This window comes from Cololabis saira, chromosome 10 (genome assembly GCF_033807715.1).
Source record: "Cololabis saira isolate AMF1-May2022 chromosome 10, fColSai1.1, whole genome shotgun sequence".
Classification (NCBI taxonomy): domain Eukaryota; kingdom Metazoa; phylum Chordata; class Actinopteri; order Beloniformes; family Belonidae; genus Cololabis; species Cololabis saira.
This window is the reverse complement of record NC_084596.1, coordinates 9,666,114-9,682,397: the sequence shown is the minus strand read 5'-3', so window position 1 is coordinate 9,682,397 and position 16,284 is coordinate 9,666,114. Positions and strand designations below refer to the sequence as shown.

The 16,284-nt window shown below is 42.2% G+C and overlaps 1 protein-coding gene across 1 annotated transcript in view; it reads right to left on the bottom strand.

Moving 5' to 3' along the window:
* Nucleotides 1-652: 652 nt before the first annotated feature.
* Nucleotides 653-16,284, bottom strand: part of LOC133452179 (HERV-H LTR-associating protein 1) — a 38,322-nt gene continuing 22,690 nt past the window's right edge. Inside the window, exons 13-15 of the mRNA XM_061731400.1 lie at nt 12,307-12,466; nt 10,091-10,173; nt 653-745 (exon numbers count right to left, since the gene is read on the bottom strand). Of these exons, the coding sequence (XP_061587384.1) occupies nt 702-745; nt 10,091-10,173; nt 12,307-12,466 (287 nt within the window). The 3' untranslated portion in view covers nt 653-701. The remainder of the gene's footprint in view (nt 746-10,090; nt 10,174-12,306; nt 12,467-16,284) is intronic.

The following is a 16,284-nucleotide window of genomic DNA, read 5'->3' as shown; positions in this document are numbered from 1 at the left end:
CCTGGTTCCTGTGCTGGTCCGAGCTGGACTCGTCTGGTTCTGTCAGGACGTCTGATCAACGACCATCCCAGTGGGTGCCTAGTGGGACCCAGTGGAGCCTAGTAGGACCTAGTTGGACATAGCGTCGTACCACAACAAAACCAGAATTAAAAGTACTGAAGCTGCAGGTTTACATCCCGGTTGACCTGCCTGGATCTTGAGATCGATCCGAAACAGACGGATTCAGGAAATGCAACAAACCAAACTCCACCTTTCATACCAGTGACCGGTGTTAGCAGACACCTCAACAACCTGAAGACAGGGACGTCTTCCTGGTGATTATTTCAGCTGCAAAGTAGATTTTAACATGGAGGTCAGCTGATCCCCGTTAGAGCCTCCAGTGGTCGGCCGAGGAACTGCAGTCATTAACGGGTCTGAAAAACTGATGATTTTATTCAACAGCAGCAGAAACGCCAGAACATACAAACTGACAGGAAAACACACCCGTTTATTTATTTATTTATTTTTTTTGTCTAAAATGATTTTATTAGCATTCTCTTGAAGGATCTGAAGTGTTTCCTGAACATCAAAGATGACGTGATCCAGTTTGAGCTGAAACTACACGGACGGCTAACCAGCTAGCTCCAGCTAGCTCCCTACGCGGTGCTTCGTCCCGCCGCCGGCTGCCTCAGGGTCCTAGCTTCCCTCGGCTTCCTCTCTGGTCACACTTTCTTGCACATCTTCGTCAGGCATCTCTGCTTCAGACCTGTGGAGCAGCACGGAGGGAAGGTCATAGGTCAACCGAGGCTCGCGGTCAGCAGTGACTTTCACGGCGCAACAAGAGAGGAAATGAGCGGCATCGCCATAACAACGATGATGATGATGATGCACCATTAAAGCGCTCTATATAGACGACAGATGCTTCAAGAGAAGAGGCAAGAATGTGGGTGGATGGTTATATGGATTAAACCGCTAACGGCCAACCGGAGCAGCTATCTCTCTCGTACCTTAACCGTTAAATCCACATAAAACTGATTCATCTAATTTATGAAACCTAAATCCAGCGGCTGCTCGCCGTCACCCTCAGTTTAATGTCTGTTAAACTGAATATAACCACGGCAACGGCTCTGTTCCTGATGGGAAAGTACCCATCTGGTGATACCATTTTTATACTTTTTAAAGTGACCATATGATGTTTTGACAGTTTTATAATAAATAATCATCTTATTGTGATCAAAAGCTCAAACAACCCTCACCCTCTACCCCTTTCCCACCAAACTGGTTCCAGAGCTGGTTCTGGTTCTGGGCCAGGTCTGAGCTTACGTAAACGGAGGGGGCGGAGTTATTAAGACCAACGGCAATAGCAAGACTGGGAGACGGAGACATTTTCAAATAAACTGCAAAAACTCAAAATCTTAACAAGAATATTGGTCTTATTTCTAGTTAAAATGTCTCATTTTTAATAAAAAAAAATCTCATTATACTTATTAACCATGGAAAAAACAACAATTTTCACCTGTTTCAAGTAGATTTTGACTTAAAATAAGTAGAAAAATCTGCCAGTGGAACAAGATTTTTTTGCTTGTAATAAGAAGATAAATCTTGTCCCACTGGCAGATTTTTCTACTTATTTCAAGTGAAAATTTACTTGAAACAGGTGAAAATTGTCAAATAAGTTATTTTTCTGGCAATTACTCTTGTTCTAAGTGTAATGAGATTTTTTGACTAAAAATTAGACATTTTAACTAGAAATAAGACAAATATTCCTGGTAAGATTTTGAGTTTTTGCAGTGTAGGAATGAATCTGGATGCAGCAAAGCATCATGGGAGGAAGAGGAGACAACCTGTCTTTTAGAGATGTGTCCACGGAGGAGCTACGTGGACCAAGTCCTGTTAGAGCAGATACCTGGTTGTTGCTGCAACTTTCACGTAAACGCAGAGACGTAATGACGTGGCTCTCCTCAGCACCCGAGCTGTGGAAAAGCAAACCGGTTCTCAGCTGGTTCCCAAGTTGAACGAGTTGTGAACCAGAACCAGTCCTGGAACCGGTTTGGTGGAAAAGGGGAATATATCTTGCTGAGAAAGCCGTCTTCTGGAGACATTTTTTCTAATTTCGGCTCACTGTGACATCACAGAGGGTGGAATTCCCTTATATGGTCGTCCACAGGAGTGGGGGACGTCAATCTAACCACTTTGTTTCTGTTTCCAAAACTAAAACAAAAGCCTGCAGTAATATGTAAAGAGCATTTTTAGGTTCTCTACTTTTCCATCAGGAAAACGCTGACTGTGACGTTATGGTTTCTGTCTATTTCTGGGGTCATTTACTTGCCATTTGGGGCGAGTCTGGTAATAAAACCATAGTGTAGGAGGAGGAGGTAGAAGCCTGAGGACGCTTGGGTGTGTGCAGTGATATGTGACGCTGAAATGTGGGAGAGTGATGATGATGCATCCCTCAAGTCATAAACCAGCAGTGAGACGTCCTCAGACACCTTCTCTTATTCCGCTGCCGGAGAAGGAAACTCAAATTATCTCCATCCAAGAAGCATTTTTCATCAGGAAACGTTGCTCTTTTGTTCACGTCCTTTTATTTAAATGGCTGTGAATGTTTACTGGAACTATCTAAACCCGGCCCATATCTAGTGTTCTTTGGCTGACATTGACCTGGACCATCACACTTAGCCCAGCTAACCATAGGCAAACTTGTCATCAGAACCAGATTATGAGATCTGGACCAAACCCAATGCCTAAACCCAAGTTTGGCCCAACTCAAACCAACTTGAGATTAGTGCTGGGTGGTATGACCAAAAATTTATATCACGGTATTTTTCAAAATTATATCGGTTTCACAGTATATCACGGTATTTTTTTTTTCATGCACAACTGGGTGTTAACCACATTTTCTAATGATTTGGAAAGGAATTGCTGCAGTAAATTGGCTTAGAATGGCCTATTTTACTGTCATGAGGAGGAAATATTGTAGAAAAACATTAATGTCCACATTAATATAAATACAGGTTTGCATGGCCTCACAAAATGATGCCGTTTACAATGAGATGGCGGCACTTATGATTCTAATGAAGTGAGAGAATCAGTCAGACAACACTTAAAAACTTTAAGTGTTGTCTGACTGATCTTTTACAAAATTACAAGGTAGAAAATATTTATTGAACATAAAAAACTGTACATTTTTTAATTTCCCAGCATTATGTTGTTTTGGTTCCACCTCCAGGTGAATGTTGGTAAAATTCTTATGTGGTTACTTTTTGGTTGGCCAACGATTTATGTTTGTGGTGCACAACTGTTACGGGAGCGGCCAGTCTATTTCCTTATATTACAACGCCGTTATTAATTGTTCGGTTTTTTCCCCACTTATTCCACCGAACACTGAAAGTGTTTTTTTGCCATTTTCGGCCGAACAATTTCGGTTACCGAACAATCGGTGCATCACTACTGCTAAACAGTCCCCTCACAAACAGTGTCCAGCGGTGCTACGTTCCCAACGTTGTGTACGCTACTGTACATACTTACCGGTATTACGGTATATAAAAAATTCATATCATAAGAAAAATAAACACCGGTATTCGGTATGAACCGGTATACCGCCCAGCACTAGGTCAAGGTACCAATAGTAGCCCAGATTGGCCCAAATTGCCATCTGGATACGTTCTGTAACACTGTGTCATAACTGCATGCGATGCGAGTGAGCGTCAGCGACAAAATCAATTCCATTGCTTTATTTTCTATTGGACTGTCCTAACTGGCTGAAGCGACGCAGCGCTGCGTCGCCGTTTTGAGCTGAACATTTGTCGGACGCCCTGCTTCTATTTTCTTCCTGTCGCTCGCGTTGAAAGCCGGTTGAAAGCGCTGTAGGAAACGGTCACGGATGAGGAACGGCTGATCCAGTTAGTTGAAATGAGAAGTTATCTCTATGATTCCTCCTCATTTCACTACAACAACCTCAATAAAGTGGCAGCTGCTGGAGGGAGATGGACAGAGAGCTGGAAGCTGTTTTGTTTTGTCAGGATGCTGAGCAGACGTTAATTTACCGTTAGCTTCTGTTAATGTACTCTAGCTACTGTTAAACCGTTGAGGGAGTGTTGTTACCAAGTTCAGCACAATAATATGGCTTGTTAAGAGTTGAACAACAATTAATATCAATACATTTTAACATTTTTAACATCAGCATCTATCTGTAGCCTACTCTGTACGGTGCAGCCGTCCCTCAAAACGGCGCGCAGCCAATCACAGCGGTCGGTCCACGTGAGTTTGACACGTCGTCGTCTGAGACTGACCAATGGGAGCTGTCAATCAAAATAACGTGGGGGCCCATATTAACGGTTTCAGTGTGGACAGAGAACGTCCGGTCCGTGTACTTCGCAGCCATCCGTTTTTTTGTTTTGAAATGACAAAATAAAAATAGAGAAATAATCCAAAATAATCTGTTTCCCGTTTTTTGTTTTGATAATAAAAAACGGAAAACGGAAAACAGATCGTTATCCATTATCCATTATCCGTTATCCGTTATCCGTTATCCGTTATCCGATTTCATTGATGTGTTTGAAAATTGGGGGTGGGGGGGGCAGTATGTTAGAGTTCAGTACATGGTATTGATTATTGATTGGACGCTGCAGCTGAACGGACTGTCACAACGGTCCGTGTATCTTTTGGTCATTGGATTTTTCCGTCATGAGTGGGAATCAAAAAACAAAAAACGATTGGTTTATTTGATTTTCCTTTTAAAACAAAAAACAAATATTGAATTACACTGCATTTTTTCTTTTTCTGTGTTAATATGACTTAACAAAGATTCAAAATACGCTTTTATTTTCGTTTTCTATTTCATATAAGAAAAATGAAATTACTAGTCAACAGGGGTCAGTGTATCTTTTGGTCATTGGATTTTTCCATCATGAGTGGGAATCAAAAAACAAAAAACGATTGGTTTATTTGATTTTCCTTTTAAAACAAAAAACAAATATTGAATTACACTGCATTTTTTCTTTTTCTGTGTTAATATGATTTAACAAAGATTCAAAATACGCTTTTATTTTCGTTTTCTATTTCATATAAGAAAAATGAAATCACTAGTAAACAGGAACGAAAAACGAACCAAAAACAACCGTTTATTAATATTCAGTGCAGTGTTTGGCGGGTGTGCTTGTGAGAACTGGGGTCCCTGGAGGTCCTGGAGGTCCTGGAGAGCCAATGTCCCCGTACCGGGAGCTGTCCCCGGTCCTGGCCGGGTGCAGTGCAGCGTTTGGCGGGCTGGGTGTGAGTGTCTGGGGTCTCTGGGTGCCTGGGTTGGGTCCCGGGACTCGTGGGTCCCTGGGTCCTGGTCCCGGGACTCATGGGTCCCTGGGTCCTGGTCCCGGGACTCCTGGGTGCCTGAGTCGGGTCCCGGGACTCGTGGGTCCCTGGGTCCTGGCCACTTTCGCCCGATTTTCAGACACTTTGGCCGGCTTTTAAGACAGAAACGCCGGTTTTTCTGTGATGCTTCCAGGCTTCCTCCAGCCGCCTGTGTCCGCTCCCCGGGCTCCCCCCTCGGCCCCGGGCGTCCCGCTGCGACCCCCCTGCCTCTGTACCACCTCCAGACCGATTGGCAACCGCGGCCTGACATCGGAGGGCCCCCGCCGCTCCCGGCTTCACGGCCGGCTCGCGGTCGGGCGGTTCCTCCGTCCTTCGGGCCCGCCTCTGCGGCGCTGCTCCCCCCGACCACCGGGGGGTTTGCAGCGCCTCCCTCTCGGTAGCGAGACCGAGTCGACCCGTCCGCCCCAGGTGTCCCCCCCACGGAGCCCCGCCGCCGCCGGGCAGGCCGACCTCCGACGTCGGCTGCCGCTCTGGCAGTGGTGGCGGTCCTCTGGAAAAAACGATGTTTCTCAAACCCTACCACGCCGCATACAGCTGAACCGGGGCCCTGATATGATGGTCACCCCCAGCTCGCGCGGACCCGCAGACGGCTGAACCGGGGCCCGAAATGCCGGTCACCCCCAGCCCGAGCGGACCCACCCGCCCGCCCAGAAAACGGTGCGTCGAGGCGGGGCGAGGTTCCGGCCGCTCCCGAGGTCTCCCCGCACGGGGCTGCCGAGACCCGAGTCCCGTTGCTGCTTTGACCTGGTGTTTACTGTTGCTATGACAACTGTAGCTACATCTGGGGGTGTAATGTCAGTACGGGGAGCCCGGGGAGCGGACACAGGCGGCTGGAGGAAATCTGGAAGCATCACAGAAAAACCGGCGTTTCTGTCTTAAAAGCCGGCCAAAGTGTCTGAAAATCGGGCGAAAGTGGAGGACCCAGGGACCCAGGAGTCCCGGGACCCGACCCAGGCACCCAGAGACCCCAGACACTCACACCCAGCCCGCCAAACACTGCACTGAACCCGGCCAGGACCGGGGACAGCTCCCGGTACGGGGACATTGGCTCTCCAGGACCTCCAGGGACCCCAGTTCTCACAAGCACACCCGCCAAACACTGCACTGAATATTAATAAACGGTTGTTTTTGGTTCGTTTTTCGTTCCTGTTGAGTAGTGATTTCATTTTTCTTATATGAAATAGAAAACGAAAATAAAAGCGTATTTTGAATCTTTGTTAAATCATATTAACACAGAAAAAGAAAAAATGCAGTGTAATTCAATATTTGTTTTTTGTTTTAAAAGGAAAATCAAATAAACCAATCGTTTTTTGTTTTTTGATTCCCACTCATGATGGAAAAATCCAATGACCAAAAGATACACGGACCAACAGGAAGGAAAAAACGAACCAAAAACAACCGTTTATTCATATTCGTGCACCGGAAGCTGGCATTTACAACCGAGTGAACTTAGTTCTGGATATTTGACAGGCATTCCTGTGACAATTCTCTCCAGGGGAAGTTTGATTTTAATATTTAATTGGTCGGGTTTACGTGACTCGGAAATGGCTCTGTACGCGGCAGTTCGGGTAACCATGGTTACCATGGTGGCGCTGAAACAACAGATTAATGATTATTTTTTAAAGATTGATTAAGGACTTGTTCCACAGCGGTTTGACGCACAATGACATTTCCTGCACGTTGCAGCAGATGTGTCTCCTGCAATGCTCAGAAATGAGCGTCAGAAGATTCTGTGCTCGGCATGATCTGAGGAGAAAAAGACGCAGAGCTGGAGAGCGCTTTGATTCAATCTATTTATGAGGTTTTTATTCAGATGTCCACAGTATATTGTAAATATACACACTGCATGCGACGCGAGCGAGAGTCAGCGTCAAAAACAGTTCCATTGCTTTATTTTTATTGCACTGTCTACACTGGTTGCGAGCGACGCAGCGTCGTTTTGAGCTGGACTTTTGTCGCACGCCCGCTTCTATTTTCTTCCCGTCGGTCGCTTTGAAAGCCGGTTGAAAGTTGAAAAAAAAGTTGAAAGCGCTGTAGGAAACAGTCATTTCAATACAAGAACCTCAATAAAGTGTCAGCTGCTGGAGGGAGATCGCCAGGCTGGAAGGTTCTGATAAGATAATAAGAAATAATAAGAATCTTATCTTAGGGCTTAATTTGTGCCGGATCCTGCCGGATTTCTCGTGTCCTCTGCTTTTCCCCCACATCCCAGTAATGATCTGACATGCTGACATGTTTGCTGCTTTAACACCACACGCCGGTCACTCACGCTGTTCGCTGTTTGATTGCGTCACCGTTCGGTTTTTTCCCCACTTATTCCACCGAATAATAAGCTTGTTTTCTGTTTAGAAAGTACAAACGTAGGAAGATTACAAGTAATCACCATCTTTTACTTGTCCCTTTACTCTTTCAGGAGTAATTTTAGGAGTTTCTTTCAGGAGCGCATAATTCAGGAGTGAATAAAGGCTGATTTATGGTTCCGCGTAAAATCGACGGCGTAACCTACGCCGTAAGGTCTGCGTTGGTGTAACGCGGACCATAAATCAGCCTTTTAAAAGGCGAGTCTCAGCTGTCAATCAAAAGAACGTGGTAGAACGTGGGGCCGATGACGCGTTCAGTGTTTCAGGACAGAGCGGGTCCGATGCCACGCAGTGTGACGCGACAGTCGGACGCTCGCATGCAGTTAGGACAGGCTTTTAGGGAGCCGTAGCCTAATTTTTGTTGACCGCTTTGTACTGATCACTGATCACCCCGAGCACGTTTGCAGTGTACACGTTTAAAACCCATTAAGCATGTCGGAAGGCCGTTGTGGCTGAGTTTTGTCATTAAACGCCATAAAACTTCTCTCGGACTCAGCGTGCTTCTCTGTCAGCAGCGCGTCATGCAAATATACAGGACCTAACAATAAACTCTCAAGCGGCTCTTAAAGGAAAGCCGCAATACCGGCTATCTGTGTTCACTGGGGGTGCATGCTGGAGAAGGTCGGGTTGGAAGAACCCTGAGAGAGCTCCATCAGCCATGAATTCCGGCGTCAGGTAAAGTTTGTGCTGCAGTGCAATTTATACATATAATGGTAATCACGTGGATACTTCACGCGTGGGACTAAATTAATTCTTCCAACCCGACCTTCTCCAGCATGCACCCCCAGTGACATTGATAGCCGGTCATTCGGCCATGATGAATCAAAGCGCTCTCCAGCTCTGCGTCTTTTTCTCCTCAGATCATGCCGAGCACAGAATCTTCTGACGCTCATTTCTGAGCATTGCAGGAGACTCATCTGCTGCAACGTGCAGGAAATGTGTTTGTGCGTCAAACCGCTGTGGAACAAGTCCTTAATCAATCTTTAAAAAATAATCCTAATTATATATAATATATATAATATATATATATATATATATATATATATATATATATATATATATATATATATATATATATATATATATATATATATATAATATATAATATATATATATAATATAAATAATCTGTTGTTTCAGCGCCGCCATGGTAACCATGGTTACCCGAACTGCCGCGTACAGAGCCATTTCCGAGTCACGTAAACCCGACCAATTAAATATTAAAATCAAACTTCCCCTGGAGAGAATTGTCACAGGAATGCCTGTCAAATATCCAGAACTAAGTTCACTCGGTTGTAAATGCCAGCTTCCGGTGCACGAATATGAATAAACGGTTGTTTTTGGTTCGTTTTTTCCTTCCTGTTGACTAGTAATTTCATTTTTCTTATATGAAATAGAAAACGAAAATAAAAGCGTATTTTGAATCTTTGTTAAGTCATATTAACACAGAAAAAGAAAAAATGCAGTGTAATTCAATATTTGTTTTTTGTTTTAAAAGGAAAATCAAATAAACCAATCGTTTTTTGTTTTTTGATTCCCACTCATGACGGAAAAATCCAATGACCAAAAGATACACGGACCCACAACATCACTGCAGTTTCATGACGGATTGAAGACAGATTACAGATTAAATTTATGTTTCACTCCCAGGTTTCATATTTGATTTATTTTCTGTTTCAACATTAAAAAAAATCTAAAACTGTTAATTTTCAATCTGATCAACAAAAGAACCAGAAACAACTTTCTTCATTTATTACTGCGCATGTGCAATCCTTGTTTTCATTATCCTTGGAAACGAATAGGAAATAGAGAAAAGGATAATGGATAACGATCCGTTTTCTGTTTTTCGTTTTTTATTATCAAAACAAAAAACGGGAAATGGATTATTTTGGATTATTTCTCTATTTTTATTTTGTCATTTCAAAACAAAAAACGGATGGCCGCGAAGTACACGGACCACGTCCGATGTCACGCAGTGCGACGCGATAGTTGGACGCTCGCATGCAGTTAGGACACGGTGTTTAGTTGTGATGTTTCACAGAACCTCCATTTGGATCCTAACCAGCCTCGACTCCACTGTGACCCAGTTCCCTAAAGGTCGTCTCTCAAAATGTGGCTCAACTTCCTGAATAAAAGCTCCACTTTTCCACAGATGATGCTCCACTCTCCATAAGTGACTGTGAAGAAGGACGGATACTTCAACGAAGGAAAAGCATATTTCTGTAGCCTGATTCTCCTTTACGGTTCCATGGAAACGTGCCACCAGCTGTCAGGCAGCTAATGAAGGTGCAGCCGGGGAAAGTGACGCCTGGCAGCTCTGACAGAGTCGCCCAGTTCGTCACCTCGGCTGCTATCGACCGTTGCCACGGCAACACTTCACTTACTTCTGGAGACGGAGACTCTCCCGACGCGCCGACACACTTCGGTGGCGTGATGCTCGTACCAGAGGTGGCTGTCGTCGCAGTACCTGGAAGACAGTGGATGTCTGGACTGATGGCTTTCAGGTCAAAAAACGTAATTAAAACAAATAAATGAGGAATAAATAAACAAAAAATATGCACAATTATGATAATATATATATTAAAATTAAAGCACATCCAATGAATTCAATCTGTAAAAGTTTTCTAATACATCTTTTTTTGGATCACTGTATGAATAAATCGGGTCATTTCGTTCATTTTTTCAATTATTTTATTATTTGAATGTTCGATTTTTCTTTTTTTAATTTTTTTTAATGTATTTATTTTTTTAAATACTCAGAGGTACCAGCAATAACAGACCAGAAGCCTATAAGCCAGTTTTCTCATTATTGTATGAAGAACAACATATATACATATATATTTGATTTTTATTTTTTACTAAATAAACCTTTATTTTTTACAGTTTAATGGAGTTGGTTATGGGTCGGTTTATTGCTCCGCCCCTTTTCACCAAGGATGTATCCCAGAATGCTTTTCACATAAACCAGCAGAATTAGAAAAAGAAGAGTAAAAGAGAAAGTTACGATTGTTTTGCTGTAAAGTCCTGAAAAGTTTTCATGTGACAACATAATAATGGTTAAATCATCAAGATAAAACCTGATTTAAAATGTCATATTTTTTCTCTTCCGCTTCCCCAAACTTTATTAATGACACCGCTGAAATACAACAACATAAAACGAATTTGAAAACGCATTAATTTTCCCTTTTTTCACGTTTACGTGCATGTTTTTGAGTGCCTGTTAACCTGTTAACCCCAGTGGACGTGCCGGGCTTCCGTTACAGCTGAGCTTTAGCCCCCGTGTGGTCAGACCTGGTACTGCTACACAGAATAGCTTCCACAAATGGATGAATTAAGATGATACAACCATCCCTCTTCATTTTCTGTAACATTCAAAGTATTTCTGATGTGGGGTTTGTGACTCATAGAACCCAAACTGCCACATTGATGGGATAAATTATGAACTAGCGTATTTTGCGGACCATCAGGCAAACATATACTGTATAAAGCGAAACAAAACGGTCCGGTAAGTGGAACTTTATTCACATTAACTCAGAATATCGTTCAGTTGTAACTAAAACAGAAAAACACATTTTAAATCATTCGTCTTTCACAAATCCACAAATAAAAAGCGTCTTACTACGTCCTGTTCTCTGATTGGTCCATCGTTGCCAGCGATAGCAGACACCTGAAGTTAGTGTGAAGTTGGAACAACGTTGTATTCCAACATTTGATTATAATTGATTATCATACAGATTTGAAAAGTGGGTTTACTCTAAAAACTTAACGTTGACGTCTAATTACAGTAAGGTAACGTTGACTAGATATTGGATGATGGTTGACATAGACATGAGGTAGTGATTGTGTGGGGATTCAGTATAATGTACTTATATAAGATGGTATATATAATAATGATTATATTGTTTATGATAATATATATATATATATATATATATATATATGTTGTATATGTATATTATTTATCATTGCTCTGGTATATCATTTATTTATAATGCTCAGGTATAATATTGCAATGAAGTGCTGTAATATTTTTATAATGTAATAACAGGTATATTTTTTGAGAAAGTAAAGCTTTCTGTTATATTTATTATTTATATTTATTTTGTATTCAAGCTAAATTGAAAAAGAAACCAGGGGTAGGACCTCATACGTTTTTTTACTTCCTCCTACTCCTTTTCGAGCATGAAGGTTTATTTCCCTTTTGATTTGTTTAATGACTGTTTATTTGTATTCTTTTCTGATGTTTTGCCTAATTGTTTTTCTTTTTTATTTAATATGCTCGAAATAAAGATTTCAATCAAATCAATCAATCAATCAATGGTTTCTTGCGGCTACATAATTAGTTATCTAACGATGTCGGACGTTGGAACCGTATCCAATCAAAGACCAACTTTAACGTGTCAAGCGTCACTAAAACTGCACTATTTCTGATGCAGTTAGCACATAAAACTGGTTCAAGCTCAGTAAACACAACAATATTCATACATAAGACGCCCTGCTGATTTCTAAGAACATTTAAGTGCCTTCTAGTGGGGAACTACGGTGCGTGTCTGCAGCAGCGTCTCAGCGCAGAAAGGTGTGAAAGTGCAGGTGTGAGAACCTTTTCATGGCTGTCTGGTGGCCGGCAGGTCTGCAGAGACAGCGGGAGTAGAACCTGCAGAGCTCCAGGACGCAGGGCTGCAGCTGCAGAGGGCTGATGGCCGCCGGGCCGCCGGGGCCGGACCCGCCGAGCCTCGGCCCCGGCCTCCTCCAGGGACAACCTTCACCACACGGAGGGAGACAGTCAGTCACCGGCGATCTAGCGATTTCTGCTACCCTATCAAAAAATGCTACCTAATGGTTTTCTACCTTTGTAGAACTACAATTTTACTGTGTTTTACTCCCTAGCTTTCCCCCCAAGTGGTCCTTGTCGCTTGCCAAGCCATCATTGTAAATAAACGAGGGCCCTGTTCTTAACCCTTGTGCTGTCTTCAGGTGAAGGAAGGAGGAAGAGAAGAAGGGAGAAAAGAAGGAAGGGAGGGAGAAAAGAAGGATGGAAGGAAGGAAGGAAGGAAGGAAGGAAGGAAGGAAGGAAGGAAGGAAGGAAGGAAGAAAGGAAAGAAGGATGGAAGGAAGGAAGGAAGGAAGGAAGGAAGGAAAGAAGGATGGAAGGAAGGAAGGAAGGAAGGAAGGAAGGAAGGAAGGAAGGAAGGAAGGAAGGAAGGGAGGGAGGGAGGGAGGAAGGAAGGAAGGAAGGAAGGAAAGGATAAAAGAAGGAAGGGAGAAAAGAAGGAAGGGAGGGAGAAAAGAAGGAAGGAAGGAAGGAAGGAAGGAAGGAAGGAAGGAAGGAAGGAAGGGAGGGAGGAAGGAAGGAAGGAAGGAAGGAAGGAAGGAAGGAAGGAAGGAAGGAAGGAAGGAAGGAAGGAAGGAAGGAAGGAAGGAAGGAAGGAAGGAAGAAAGGAAGGAAGGGAGGAAAGAAGGAAGGAAGGAAGGAAAGGATAAAAGAAGGAAGGGAGGAAAGAAGGAAGGGAGGAAGGAATGAAGGAAGGGAAGGAAGGAAGGAAGGAAGGAAGGGAGGAAAGAAGGAAGGAAGGAAGGAAGGGAGGAAGGAATGAAGGAAGGAAGGAAGGAAGGAAGGAAGGGAAGGAAGGGAAGAAGGAAGGAAGGAAGGAAGGAAGGAAGGGAGAAAAGAAGGAAGGGAGGAAAGAAGGAAGGAAGGAAGGAAGGAAGGGAGGAAGGAAGGAATGAAGGAAGGAAGGAAGGGAGAAAAGAAGGAAGGAAGGAAGGAAGGAAGGAAGGAAGGAAGGAAGGAAGGAAGGAAGGAAGGAAGGAAGGGAAGGAAGGGAAGAAGGAAGGAAGGAAGGAAGGAAGGAAGGAAGGAAGGAAGGAAGGGAGGAAAGAAGGAAGGAAGGGAGAAAAGAGGAAGGGAGAAGGAAGGAGAGAGGAAGGAAGGAAGGAAGGAAGGAAGGAAGGAAGGAAGGGAGAAAAGAAGGAAGGAAGGAAGGAAGGAAGGAAGGAAGGAAGGAAGGAAGGAAGGAAGGAAGGAAGGAAGGAAGGAAGGAAGGAAGGAAGGAAGGAAGGGATGAAAGAAGGAAGGAAGGAAGGAAGGAAGGAAGGAAGGAAGGAAGGAAGGAAGGAAGGAAGGAAGGAAGGAAGGAAGGAAGGAAGGGAGAAAAGAAGGAAGGAAGGAAGGGAGAAAAGAAGGAAGGAAGGAAGGGAGAAAAGAAGGAAAGGAGGAAGGGAGAAAAGAAGGAAAGGAGGAAAGAAGGAAGGAAGGAAGGAAGGAAGGAAGGAAGGAAGGAAGGAAGGAAGGAAGGAAGGAAGGAAGGAAGGAAGGAAGGAAAGAGGAAGGGAGAAGGAAGGAACAGGAGAATTAGGTCATTTTAATCCAAAGGGTTAATGACCCGCCTGGTTAATTAAAGGCGAAGGACTGAATGAATATCAAATAAAGTGATAGAATTGTTTTTTTTTTCTCTTTATCGTATAATGTTCACAAAGTGTAAGTATAATTAATGTTATGGGTAGTGTATTTGAAGGATCAAATACTCAACATCCCATACTATCAATTCAAAATCAATATTTCAGGTGTAGCATCATTTGATAGTCCAGTAACATCCTATCAAATAATGCTCCTGTCACTTAATGCATTCAGGTAAGATACTAATCACCTCACTGCCACTGCAGGATGAGTGTCAGCAACTTACACCCCAATTTATCAGCTTACTAACAGAGTTAAGCTAACACTGATCTGATACTGCACCGCAGAACAGATTTTTAGAGAGAAAAGGAGAAATCCGGGCGCGGGAAGCATCTAAAATGATCTCTGCTGGCCTGATACTGCACCGTAAAATATCTAAAATTATCTCTGCAGTTCTGGACGGGTAGCATGGATTGACAGAACACCGGCGTTCAGACCGCCAAGGGGGTTTATCCAGCAAACATTGAACGTTTTCTGCAATATTTGCTCAGTTATCTGCTGCTTAACCACGAAACTCATGAGACACGGTTGGATCACAGGTTGGAAATGAAACTGGAGAACATTTAACCTCCGACAGTGTAAAGATCATCTGGAGAAAACACACGTTTTAGGAAATACCTTTCTAAAGAATATACTAATCTATTCAGGGCGTCTACAGGTTTGACCGAGGTAAATTTAAGACTTTTTAATACAATTTTCAACATAAATTTAAGACCAAAAAGACAAGTCACTAAGAAATCCAGTGCTGAGGTCGAGGTTGCCAGATCTGACAGGTTCCAGCCCAAACGTGATGTAAAACGCACCCAAATATTGAAAAACCAGCCTGAATCAAACATTCTCTATGTAAAAAGAGTCAATTATTAAATACGTATTACATTTCAAGCTTCACAACACCACTAAATATCCCCAAAAAAGTTAGGGATCCAAACAAAGACTAAAATTAAATTGAGTAGATTAAAGCTAATAAAAATATCAGTGAGTTTATTGTGTACTTTGCCATAATGGAAACATATTTGTTAATAGTGAAGTATCGTATAACTCTGAGTTATCAGTTATACTGTATACTGTATTTTGTTTTGTGAATTATTGTTTTGTATTTTTTCTTGTTTTTATGAGGGGGGAGTCGCTTATAAACTCTTCAGGTTTTTATTACCTCTCCTGCACTTCTTTTCTTAACTTTTTTCCTCTGTGTAATGTTCCTTTTTACGAGAGCAAACAATAAAAAACAAAACAAAACAAATATGTAACGGTGCCTGAGAAGGAGCCGAGATCCTCCAGACTTAAGCTGTGTAAACTTTCACGAGGGACCGAAACGATGCGACTCAAATCAGTTTTTGTAAATGATGTTAAAACAGGAGGAAACACATAATAAATGTTCTAACCGTCTCACAAGAGTTCATCGGGTTCCTACGAACAAATGGACCCATTTTAACTCATAATAAGAGCACAGAAAGGACTGTTTGTACAAAGTGATGAAACTACCTCGTTCATCTTGTCTGATGGGGGTCTATCACTCTTAATTATAACAATAATTACATTATATCTATTTAATTTGAGCTTAAAACCCAGTTAATGGTTTGAAAGTGGAGAGGATTCTTCCTGAGATGAAACAGAACTGACCTGTTTGCTATTTTCAGGTTTCTCTCGCTTCACAACTGATTTATGTCAGTTCGGCTTCATTAATTAGTTTTTCCCGGTGAAACGCAAATTAAATCAGGCATCTTTGATGAAGCCGACACTAAAACACTTTTATGTTGAAGACTTTAAGACTGGCATCTCCAAACCTTTTTTGATTCTTTGAATCAAAAAAAGAATACGACTATCTGTGTTTGAAGACAGATATTTTGTGTTATTTTAACTTTTTTGTAGTTTGTTTTTTTTTGTTTTTTTAATTACATTTATTGTAAAATGTTGTTTTTTTAAATTGCGTAATTTGATGTTTTTTTATTATTACATTAATTGAAATTTGATTTCTTAGGAAAAAGGAACAGATAAAATAAGCTTAGTCTTCTTTCTGTTCCCTTTCATTCAAGGAAAGAAATTTGTTGTAATTATATTGAACTGTTTTGTTTATTCTTTTAATGAATGAAATAAAGAATAAAGAACCTTCTTGGAAACATG